At 47.3% G+C, this 12,850-nt stretch overlaps 1 protein-coding gene across 1 annotated transcript; it reads right to left on the bottom strand.

The window, feature by feature from the left end:
• Positions 1 to 709: 709 nt before the first annotated feature.
• On the bottom strand, positions 710 to 12,724 carry LOC119648139. The gene is made up of 5 exons (XM_038049685.1): positions 12,520 to 12,724; positions 12,290 to 12,453; positions 12,087 to 12,220; positions 1,276 to 1,349; positions 710 to 1,217 (listed from the first exon to the last, which is right to left on the bottom strand). Exons 1-5 carry the CDS (start codon positions 12,598 to 12,600, stop codon positions 1,098 to 1,100), a joined length of 573 nt encoding a protein of 190 aa, XP_037905613.1. The 5' UTR covers positions 12,601 to 12,724; the 3' UTR covers positions 710 to 1,097.
• Positions 12,725 to 12,850: the final 126 nt, after the last annotated feature.

Raw genomic sequence — 12,850 nt, forward strand, 5'->3', positions numbered from 1 at the left:
TTACTAACGTCAGAAGTATTATTCAAACTTCACCGCTCGAATTCTACCTACGAACAATCTCTTCAACTGCACAGAGAAGAAGCTATCACCATCATCACCGGACGCATGCTAACTCATTCGAGTATTGTTTTGATAGTCAGAGCCAATCTTGATGGAAAATGCCAAACTTCGTCTATGCTCTTCAAAGTATTACCAGCAGTCAATCCGTCCCTTGAAGTCAATCAAGTCGTCGGAGATAGATTGAATCCCGGCCTTCGGTCTGATGACATCTTGGCCTGTTCATTTGATCAAATTTCACTGCTAGTATTAATAAATGCAAGCGAGCTGAATTTGCTTACATCGTAAATCATTCAAAGTGCAAAGCACGACGTTCGTAATTAATATTGTATGTCTTGCATCATTTTTGGTTTGTCAGTCTCTCGTCATAAACAAATAATAAATAAAATTGAAAGTTACATTACTAAAGTCACCCCATTTTGTTACTTTGCGCAACCCGGTCAATTGTCGAGTTCGAACCGTTTCAATGTTGTGTTTAGTATTTCATGAATGAAAACAAATGTTGTCATTTTTCCAAATATATTTGATCAACTTATTCCTTCTTTATGATGGATGTCCCGTAAAATTGGTTTTTGCGACCCTAATCAACTGAATTAAGTATACCTTGGTAAGGAGATGCAGAATCGCTTTTCCTCAAGAACAAACCCAAACCTCTATTATATATTCTTTTATTACCATCGAACATTATACATATACATACATATAGAAACCTCTTGAATAATTTCTTTCACATTTACATAAAATAAAAAAATCAATAGGATATTTTTAGAGAGAAATTGCATAGCAAATGACACGCAACTTTTTTTCACATGGCATAAATGACCTCTCCCTCATTTCCGCTAAGCTTAAATGTTAGTCTTTATTCAGCACACACTTTTCAAAAAAATGTTACGCTTCCATATACTCTCTCAGAATTTCGCATCCAATTGTTCATAGATCCTTTTGCCGACGGTTATCGCCTTCGCATTCTACTTTCGCCCAACAACGTATCAACATCTACAGCCTTGACTTTCCCAATATTTAGCAGCAGCACTGTTTATTTATGAGGTGAAATTCGATTGCGTGGAATCGTGTATATTGAAAGGCACAATTAGATCCTCTTTGTGTTCGATTTTGATGTCTTCGAGCGCCAACTTTGCTCTGTCTACGGCACTTTTAATCTGTAATGTTAATTGGGAGATGATTAATGTTATCAATGCTATGTGAGTTAATTATTACCAGAGATAAGTCGGGGGCTGATATCGGCGATGCAGTGAGAAACAATTCTGGATTCGGTATATCCCGCAAAAGGCCTAGAAGATGAGGAAATTTGTGTTATTAAAGTTAGTGAACATGACGGTCAAAAAGTAGCTTAAGTCCCGGCGCGAAAGCACAGATTCGGACCCACGATGAAGCACATAACTTGGGAAATGCCGGCTGAACTACCTTCTTAACTTTTCTGTCAAAAAACTGCTGACGGAGTAGGATGGTGGCGAGGAGGTACATAAAAATTTAGCAATTAATCCTCCAGTGCAACGCAGTCCGGTCTACTTTATTGCGCGGAAGTTTGGGTTGATGCTTGTGGCAAGAAAGTATATCGAAAGTGTCTTACGCGGGTACAGAAAGGGGGAATTTGCGGGTGGCGTTCGCCTACCGTGCTATCTCAGAACCGGCTGTGAGAGTGATCCCCATTGCCCCCTTGTTAAAGGGTGTAAAACCAGCCATAAGCGCAAGGGAGACTGCAGGGAGATGGTTGCTTATGGAGACCGTCAGCGTACACAAATCGAGGCAACTCGCTTGATTGGGAAGGCTAAGCAGAAGTAATTTATCAAACGGTTCCAGGCTAGTTATCTGACAATGAGGAGGTGTTTGATTGATAGTCCGACGGTTTACCTTTGCAGGAGCCCAACACTCAGTGCGTGGATACGAAGCAAAAAGCGAGAATATGGTCATATATAAGAAAAATGGAAAACAAAACATAAAAAAATAACCTATAGATACAAAACGTATTTCTAAGCTCGGAAATTAATACCACTTATTCTAATTTCAGAACGACACATCTAAATAAATTGTTTGCTCTACAAATACAACAGTGCATACACCAGTGGCAACTTGTTCCCTTCTTCAGTGCAGTGTTTGCAATTGTATTGACTTTCGCTACATATATGATTGCCATCTACCCCTTTGTAGGGTATAGCGTGTGAACTACACTCGCGGTTCGCTGAAGTGCTGACTGTTCTGCGCCAAGTGCTTTTGGGGCGACCTACTAGTCGATTATCTTGGGAGAGTGGGCTCTACTGCTTCGCATAGCCAGCAATGCAATTGTCGCCCCTTCTTAATGTGTGACCTGTCCGCTGTCACTTCCACCTCCCGATTACATCGCCCAGGGATGACAACCACCAAAATTCTTCGTTGGATATAGTATCAGGCTAGCGTGTTTGGATGAAACGAAGCAGACAAGTGTTGACTAAGGCTTGAAATCTTCCAGTAACAGCGGAGATCACTTTCCGAGATGATTTCTCTTCTGTTTGGAGGAACAGTCTATATCCGCAGGTTACGGTGATAGCGATTTCATCCACAAGAAGCGGAACTTCATCGGATGTGATGATGATAATCGGTCTATTTCCAGAGTTCAAGCAATGCCGCAAGAGCGGGAGTAGTACTCTCCAGAGTCCCACCAACTTACTTGGCATGGGCTCAGAATGTCCATACCACTGAAATTCTCGCTTGAGCTAAAGAATGAAATATTTAAGCGAACTCAATGCGAATTTTATACAGCAAACTCAACGCGAATTCTATACAGTAAACTCAACTCAAATTCTATTTTCAAAAAGGACTTCCATATTCTTTAGCAATTTTCAACTTAATAATTAAATTCAGTGACAGGTCTGAAAAACATAATTACTGCGATCTTCCACTCCCTTGGTGTGCCACGCAAAGTGGATAGATCCGCGCCATCTATTCGCTCGCAACATTCGAAATAAATTTCGAATGCTGCGAATCCTGCCGCGCCACATCACTCCGCCCCCAGATGAAACCTAGGGGGTTTCAGCGACTGATCCCCGAACTTCGTTCGCCGTTAATCCACAAAGCGGACACGACGTTGCTTCGGGGCGCACGCGGGTTTCAGCCTGGACAAAGAGACCGCCTTTTTGTGACCACCGATCTCGAGCTGGAAGAAATGTTCTCCCCGCTCGAGAACGCGGTACGGGCCCTCATATGGAGGCTGCAGCGGCTTCCGGACGGCATCCGTCCTGATCAGCACATGCGTGCATGTGTCCAGTTCCTTGGGCGAACAAGCAGGTATGGACGAGTGTCGAGTGGGTGGTGTCGCCTTGATGCGCCGGAGATTGTTCCTCAGCAGACGCACCAACCCCGACTCCGTGAGACCCGATCTCTTGTCGAAGACCGGATCGCTTGGGAGTCTTGGGTTCTCCCCGTAAACCAGCTCCGCGGGGCTGGCAGCAAATTCCTCTCGGCGGGTTGTACGAAGGCCGAGTAGGACGAGAGGCAAGACTTGCGTCCAGGACGGGTCGTCGCGTGCCATAATGGCGGCTTTCAGCGTCCGGTGCCAACGTTCCAACATCCCATTGGATTGTGGGTGGTATGCCGTAGTCCGCTGGCGTTTAAAACCAAGGAGTTTGCCTAACTCGGAGAAAAGGGTGGACTCAAATTGCATTCCCTGGTCAGTGATGACCACTGCAGGGACGCCAAAGCGAGGTATCCACTCTCGACAGAGGGCTTCAGCACATGATTGCGCCGTGATGTCTTTCAGAGGTATTGCCTCAGGCCACCGCGTGAACCTGTCGATGATTGTGAGGCAATACTTATAACCATGCGAGTCTCGCAAAGGCCCTATAATGTCGAGGTGTATGGTGTGGAAACGCTTGGTAGTGCGGGGGAATGAGCCCACTTCTTTCCTAACATGCCTGGAGACCTTACATTTTTGGCATGCGATGCACTCTCTGGCCCAGGAATTAATATCCTTGTTCATGGAGGGCCAGAAGTATTTTCCGGTGACTAACCGGTTTGTTGTCCTGATGCCGGGGTGCGCCAAGTCGTGAACTGCGTGGAACACTTCCTTGCGAAATGTGGCCGGAATGTATGGCCGAGGTCCCTTTTCCGAGTCTTCGCAGCAGAGCGAGAGGTTTGAGCCGAAGATGGGCAACTCCCGAAATTTGTATTTGGGGTTGGACTTGAGGCTCTGAAGTGCTGCGTCATCCACTTGCGCCTTGGCAATAGCCGAGAAATCGAGTGAGGCGGGGATGTTAACTTCGGAGACACGAGACAAAGCGTCAGCAACAATGTTGTCCTTCCCGGACACGTGCTGGATGTCCGACGTAAACTGGCTTATGAAGCTCAGGTGTCGAAGCTGACGAGGGGACGCTTTGTCGGGCTTCTGTTTCAAAGCGAACGTGAGAGGCTTATGGTCCGTGAACACTGTGAACGGCCTGCCTTCTAGGGAGAAACGGAAGTATTTGATGGACAGGTATGCGGCGAGCAGTTCGCGATCGTAGGTGCTGTAGTTCCGTTGAGCGGGATTCAACTGCTTCGAGAAGAAGCTCAACGGCTGCCAAACTTGGTCCACCTTTTGGTGAAGGGCAGCACCTACTGCGATGTCAGAGGCATCAACAAAAACGGCTAGGGGTGCATCTTGCAGAGGGAATGCCAAGAGTGTAGCGTCAGCCAGTTGTTGACGAGATTTGTCAAACGCGCAGATAGCCTCTTCAGACCACACGATCTCTCGTGTGTCCTTAGTTTTGGGGCCAGACAAGTACGCGTTCAAAATGGACTGGAGATGGGCGGCCTTGGGCAGGAAACGACGGTAGAAGTTTAGCATGCCCAAGAACCTCCTCAACTCCCTCACTGTCTTTGGACGCGGGAAGCTTGTGATTGCTTGCACCTTGTCTGGGTCGGGCTGTATTCCTTCAGGGGAAATGAAATGGCCGAGGAATCTCACCTGTTGTTGAAGGAATTTGCATTTCTCAACGTTTAGGACTAAACCGGCCTCAAGGAGACGTTGAAAAATGCACTCGAGATGGGCTAAGTGCTCAGACTCAGTGGAAGAAGCGACCAAAACATCATCCAAATATACGAAACAGAATTCGAGGTTTCGCAGGACTGAGTGAATGAACCTTTGAAAGGTTTGCGTCGCGTTGCACAATCCGAAAGTCATCCGGGTGAACTCGAAGAGTCCAAAGGGTGTGCATATTGCCGTCTTTGGAATGTCTTCAGGAGCTACTGGAATTTGGTGATAAGCCTTGGTTAAGTCCAAGGTCGAAAAGATGCGGCAATTCGCGAGGTGATGCGCAAAGTCGTGGATGAGTGGAATTGGATATCGGTCAGGAACAGTCTGTGCATTTAGCCTTCTGTAATCCCCACATGGGCGCCATTCGCCGTTTGGCTTAGGGACCATATGCAGTGGGGAAGACCAACAGCTGTTTGAGGGCCTGCAGATACCCTGTTGAACGAGTTGTTCAAACTCTTTCCGTGCAATTGCCAGTTTCTGAGATGGTAGAGGACGCACCTTCGAGAAGATCGGGGAACCAGTAGTGATAATGTGGTGCTGCACATTGTGCTTCACTGGTTTGGAGAGACTACAGTTGGTAGTAATCTGGCTGAACTTTTGGAGAAGTGCCCGAACACGAGAGTCGGTAATGTCTTCTAAAAGAACGGAAAGATTATTGCCTGGGTGAGATACCATATGTCCCGACGTATTAAGGTTGGTCGTGGAATCTATAAGAGACTTGTTTTGCAAGTCCACCAGCAATCCATAGTGACACAGGAAGTCTGCGCCTAGTATGGGGAAGCTGACATCCGCCAGGATGAAACGCCACGAAAACGTCCTACGCAAGCCAAGACTCACGTCCACTTGCCTATACCCGTACGTGTTTATGCGGGAGGAATTTGCTGCCGCAAGTTTGAGCGGTTGAGGGAAAAGTTGATGATGCTGGGGTACGGGAAGAACCGAAACCTCCGCACCCGTGTCGACGAGGTAGTTGCGCCTGCTGAGGGGGTCAAAAATAGTTAGGCGACGTGGTGCTGCGTTCTGGGTGGCCGCCGCCAAAACCCCCCGCGGACCTAGTTTTTTGCGGTAGAAGAGAATCTACACGGTAGCGTACATCTTGTCGCTTTATCCCCGAATCTGGGGTGGTACCAGCAAATCCCTGGGTCCGTGGACTGTCTTGACGACCTGCTACCTGATCGCCCTTTTCGGATGGCAGACCGCGAGCGTGCTCGCGATCTGGCGCCCGAACGCTGAGCGTCCAACGTCGCCCGCATCTCGGCCATACTGGCTGTTAATGCAGCAATCTCGCGCCTCAATTCACCCACCTCATCCGACGGTGGTTGAACGGCCGCCAAGGTTGGGCGTACGTACACCTCCTGAACCTGGTCGGCCGTCGCTGCCAGTTCCTCCAAGGAACCGGAGACGCAAGCGAGGATCGCCTGGGTGCCCTCCGGGAGCCGACGCAGCCAGAGCGACTTGATCAGGTCTTCGCCGATCTTACTCCCACCCAATTGCCTCATTTCACGAAGCAATTGGCTGGGAGTTCGATCACCTAAGGTTAAACCTGCCAGCAAGTGGTCTAATTTTGCCGACTCGCTTGCCGACAGGCGCCTGATCAACTCGCTCTTGAGCTGCACATACGATGTCGACTTCACCACGTCGGACACCAGAAGTATGGACTCTTCGTCCAGGCCGATCACCGCGTAGTTGAAACGGGTTGCGTCCGATGTGATGCCGGACATTTGGAACTGTGCTTCCAGATGCACGAACCACAGTTCGGGGTTCCGCCGCCAAAACGGAGGAACGCGTACGGCGAGGGCGGTCACTTGCGGGTTCGATGGGCCTGCTGCGTCTTTATTGTCAAAAGACATCTTGTTTCACGAAAAGTACGAGATTGAAATGCAAACGCGGTGAGTTTATTCTGAAACGCGGTGAACTTTACACCGACACGGCAGGCCGCACCCACAAATGCACGCACGAAACGAGAAAAAAAACGAAGCGGACGCTATCCAGCGCAGACCAAAAACACCACCAATGAGAATGGAGGACTCGCGATGCTAAACACCTGCACGCCGTCTCTTGCAGCGATTTCAATTTTTTTATTACTATTTTTTTTTTTAACTGAATAAATAATATATTATATATAAATGAATAATAACTTCTCTTAAGAATAACTCCTCGTTGTTTGTCGGCTGTAGCTGCGGCGTTGGCGGTGCTGGGGACGTCCGTTTGTTGCCGTTGTTGATCGTTGTGGCAATGATGACTAGTTCGGTGCGTGAAAGGTGTTGTGCAGGAGGGCGTGCGTACGGGAAGTCGCGTGAAAATCCACTTCTGGTGAGGGTCCGACGTGTGTCGCGCAGTACACTGTGTAGAGAAGGTTTTCTCGCGTTTTTCTTTCTTGCCTCTGCTCCGACTCGGGATGTGGAGATGTGACACGTTTTCGTGATGTTTACCACGGCACTCCACACTCAACTGTAGATGCGAACGCGTGAAAATCGCTTGCCGTACGGTCTACTGATGTTTTGGAAGGATTTCTCAGTCCTTGGAAGTTCTATTTCTGCCGTGTTGTTCGGACGAATTTTTGTCGTTAATAGAACTTCACCAATGTCGGCGATGGTGGAGTTGAGTGCGGTGGCGAAAGTGGCTGCGGCAGCGATGGCGGCTGCGGCTGCGGAACTCTTATTTATCTCCAATCGGTTGTTGCGGCTGCCTGCTGGGCGATTGTGCTTGCGCAGACTGCGATTTGTTGATGGGGATGATGATGTGCTTGAGTTTTTCAATTTTGCAGGTTCTGGGAATTCGGGATCCTAGTTGTTGATGCTGTTGGTGCGAGTTCCGGGGTCACCAATTAAGTAATCCAATTAAGTAATTATGATTACTTATTATTTTTATTGAAATATTTAAGCGAACTCAATGCGAATTTTATACAGCAAACTCAACGCGAATTCTATACAGTAAACTCAACTCAAATTCTATTTTCAAAAAGGACTTCCATATTCTTTAGCAATTTTCAACTTAATAATTAAATTCAGTGACAGGTCTGAAAAACATAATTACTGCGATCTTCCACTCCCTTGGTGTGCCACGCAAAGTGGATAGATCCGCGCCATCTATTCGCTCGCAACATTCGAAATAAATTTCGAATGCTGCGAATCCTGCCGCGCCACAATGTCATTAAGTGTCGGAGCAATAATTTAGTAAAGTAAGGATAAGAAATTTACGAAAAGAACATCGACACAAAAAGCGACCTCAAGACTAAAAAAGAAAACCATTCAGCAAGAATCATCAACGGTGCAACAACCGGTATCCGGTTTAACCCTGCCTCAGTAAGGAGCTCCAGACACTCCGGTTTGGCGCCAAATTCGATATCCCTAAAAGTTGTTTGGCGTCCTGACCTACGCCATCGCTTCATCTCAGGGAGGATCTGCCTCAGCTTCCATAGATATTGCCCTTATAAATTTTTCGGGCTGCATCACCCTCATCCATACAGATTAGGTGACCCGCCCACCGCAAACTGTTGAGCCGAAATCTATGTCTCTGCAGATTATATCCATCACGTCACTGCTTGAACTGTTTGCGACAATCGGGGATTTAGCAATACAATTTCGCATGGTCACACACACTTTGCTTTGAAACGCATCATTTCACTGTTTCTAAATTGCAACGGTTGGGTTCGCTCTAAACACTTCTCCAGAAGTCTTCCGCCTGATCCAGATCGAGGTTACTTTCCCGACTTGAGTTGGTGAGATTTTTATAAAATCCCCGTTGGTTCTGGAAGAACAAGGTGTTGTCTGTTTTTTGCTGAAAGCTCTTTTGATACCTACGGATGCGATTGGAGTATACCGCAAGTTTCTGCTTCATCACCTCAAGGATTTCTACGATTGACACATCATTGGAGAGATGGTAGCATCTGTGCACTCTTGGTGATGGATTTTCAACAAATGCTTGCGTGACATGGCCAATCTCTTTTCTCAACTTTTCGACTCTTTTATTGAGCCGAAATACTCAGAATGGTAAATTCCTGCTCCGTATATTCCTGTTATTCGCTTCACGATGTTGATTATGGAGGCGAGTAACCGTGGCAGCTAAAACGCATATCAGGCTGTGAACCTCCGTAGCAGTAATCTCGCTAGCCAAACGATCAACTAAAATTATGTCAACGGCAGCAATTATGCTAGTAGTTTCCGAAGTAAACTTTAGTTTTTAGTTATAACAACACTTTAATCTATTTTTTGTTATTTTATTTTATTCAATGTAGAATTCATAATTTTATTTTTCCTTTCTCTTACGTCTACGACTTCAGTCTGTTTAATCTGACTTTACACTAACTCAATTCAATTTTTTTTTTTTTATGGCCTGCTCCGTCACGAAGAAGACCGATGGTGGCCACTGTCAAATCGAATTAACAACACTCGAAATAAATTTCGAATGTTGTTAACCCCGCTGCGTCACATCACTCCGCCCCCAGATGAAACCTAGGGGTTTCAGCAATCGGCTCCAGAACTGCTTTCCCCATCATACGGCGAAGCGAACGTGACATTGATTTGGGGCACAAACGGACTTCAGCCTGGATAAGGAGACAGCCTTTTTCTGTCCGCCGATCCCGAGCTGGAAGAAATGCTCTCCACGCTCGAGAACATGGTACGGGCCTTCGTATGGAGGCTGCAGCGGCTTCAGAACAGCATCCGTCCTAACCAGGTCGTGCGTGCACGTGTGCAGCTCCCTGGGCGCGCAGGCAGGTGTGGACGAGTGTCGTGTGGGAGGTGTGGCTTTCATGTGGCGAAGGTTGTCTTTTAGCAAGCGCAGCAATCCCGTATCTGTGAGACCCGATCTCTTGTCGAAGACCGGATCACTTGTGGAGCCTTTGGGATCTCCCCGTATACCAGCTCCGCGGGATTGGCAGCAAATTCCTCTCGCCGGGTGGTTCTAAGGCCGAGTAGGGGGAGAGGCAAGAGTTGAGTCCAGGACGGATCGCGTGCCATAATGGCGACTTTCAGCGTCCGGTGTCAACGTTCTAGCATCCCATTGGATTGTGGGTGGTATGTCGGAGTCCGCTGGCGTTTGAAACCCAGGAGTTTGCCTAACTCCGAGAAAAGGGTGGACTCGAATTGCATTCCCTGGACAGTGATGACCACTGCAAGGACGCCAAAGCGAAGGATCCACTCTCGACAGACGGCTTCGGCACAAGATTGCGCCGTAATGTCTTTCAGAGGTATTACCTCAGGCCAGCCCATAAACCTGTTAATGATTGTAAGGCAATACTTGTAACCCTGCGAGTCTCGCAAAGGTCCTACTATGCCGAGGTGTATGGGTTTGAAACCGCTTGGTAGTGCGGGGGAATGAGCCCACTTCCTTCCTTACATGCCTGGTGACTTTACACTTCTGGCATGCGATGCACTCTCTGGCCCTGGAATTGATATCCTTGTTCATGGAGGGCCAGAAGTATTTCTTGGTGAATAGCCGATTTGTTGTCCTGATGCCTGGATGCGCTAAGTCGTGGACCACGTGGAACACTTCCTTGCGAAAGGTGGCCGGGATCCCTTTTCCGAGACTTCGCAGCAGAGACAGTTTCGAGCCGAAGGTGGGCAACTCCCGAAATTTGTATTTGGGGTTGGATTTGAGGCTCTGAAGTATTACGTCATCCTCCTGCGCCTTGGCAATAGTCGAGAAGTCGAGTGCGGCGGGGATGTTAACCTCGGCGACACGTGACACAGCGTCAGCAACTATGTTGTCCTTGCCGAACGCGTACTGGATGTCTGACGTAAACTGGCTTATAAAGCTCAGGTGTCGAAGCTGACGAGGGGACGCTTTGTCGGGCTTCTGTTTCAAAGCGTAGATGAGAGGCTTATGGTCCGTGCACACTGTGAATGGCCTGTCTTCAAGGGAGAATCGGAAATACGCGGCGATCAGTTCTCGATCGTAAGTGCTGTAGTTCCGTTGAGCGGGGTTTAACTGTCTGGAGAAGAAGCTCAACGGCTGCCAGACTTGGTTCTCCTTTTGGTGAAGAGCAGCACCTACTGCGATGTCAGAGGCATCAACAAAAACTGCTAGGAGTGCATCTTGTTGAGGCAATGCCAAGAGTGTAGCATCAGCCAGTTGCTGTCAGGATTTATCGAACGCGCGGACGGCCCCCTCTTGGTTCACGGACCTTTTGGTTCTCCCTGGCTTCCTTTTTCCGTCTATGAAATCGCTTCTCCGTTCGGCAGAGTTTGCGATAAGTCTCTGCGCGTATCTAAGTATGTCAACTTGTAAACGCTCCTCTGATTTACGTGTATGAGTCCACGTTACAGTAATTTTTTCACTTGAATATGAAATGGCATCTCTATAAGATGTAATTAGTCCACGAATTGACACCAGCAGACGAATCGAGATTAATGTTTTAAAACAAACAGTTCGATGCCTTTATCGACGTCAATATTATCTCCTGGGATATAGTTCGTATTCGGGTAAATTGTTTTGTAAATAAAAGAGATTGGGCTGCAGAGAAACCGCTTCTAAAACACCCGAATCTACTTGACTCACAAAAAATGTCTGTTTTGGACTGCAATCGCAAGACGAGTTATCGCGTTTTCCTTTGAAGGCAACCGCGGCCGAACAGTAAGGGTGAATTCAAAACGGTTCATTACTGCGCTGACGGATCAACTAGCCCCATAATTGCAAGAATCACGAAGCTACATTAAGAGGACTTGGTTTCAGTAGGATGGAGCCACATTTCACAATTCAAATGAGAGCAAGTACGTGCTAAGGGATGTTTTCCCTGAAACTAATTTAACTGTGCAGTGAACTATCATGGTTCCCGAAGATCCCCGATTTAAGTCCAGCAGGCATATTTGAAGACACCTTAAGAACAAGGAATACTCTAATAATCCGGTAATGAATATATCTAGGGTTCTTGTCGGTTATAAAAAGGGAACTCTTCTAAAAAGGCGTTATGGAAATTGAATGGATGAATTTCATGTCACAGTGGCTTGGTAAAAATAGGAAAAAAACTAATTTAAGGCAATAAAATATTCAAGACACGACCCCCCAGAAGCGCCCTTACCTGTGGGAGAGTTGCTGGGATGCTGGACGTTGCTCCACTGTTGCTGTAGCTTCTGATAGTACAGCTTCACCCGATCATGATACTCTTGCGGCTCCAAGTTGTGTGAATCCATCGCCGCTACATCAATAATGTTACTAGAAAAAACCGACCGCAATCAATTTCTAACGCAAACATAAACAAAACAAATCAAACCCCAAACTTACATCGCAGTATCTTGGATGATCCGATTGAGCGCAGTTTGCTCGTCTTTCTTCGGCAGCGACTGTGAATATTCATTGCTAAAACTCTCCGAGTTGGTTCTGCGTAGAGCTGGGCTATTGCTGACAGGATCCACCAGCAAGTGGGTCCGCTCATTTGGTTCATAACCCTTAAATAAGGGCACAAATATTAGCACTCAAAGTTGACTCCTCTTTCTTCGGTCAGAGCTTCTTACCTGCCCACTTGAATCCTCCGAGCAATCGAGACAACTGCACAAATTCGCTAAACAGTTGAACGCCGACCTGAGGTACTCCATTGTGACATCAAAACCGCGGCCAATTTTCCAGAAAAACAACTAGAAGTGCATCACAGGCGAAAAGCAGAATCGAGAAAATCACCCACTGATAGCGGGCGTAATGTCACAAAACAATGACAAAAACAACAGCTGACTGACGGACGGTGCAGGGGAGGCGGAGCCAAAACGTAGTAGAGTCCAGGCATTCTGATAGGGCTGTGCAGACATGCGAACCCGATGTGAAGATATCAATTCAAAAATTGGGAAAAAT

The sequence above is a fragment of the Hermetia illucens genome, chromosome 2, assembly GCF_905115235.1.
Source record: "Hermetia illucens chromosome 2, iHerIll2.2.curated.20191125, whole genome shotgun sequence".
Taxonomy (NCBI): domain Eukaryota; kingdom Metazoa; phylum Arthropoda; class Insecta; order Diptera; family Stratiomyidae; genus Hermetia; species Hermetia illucens.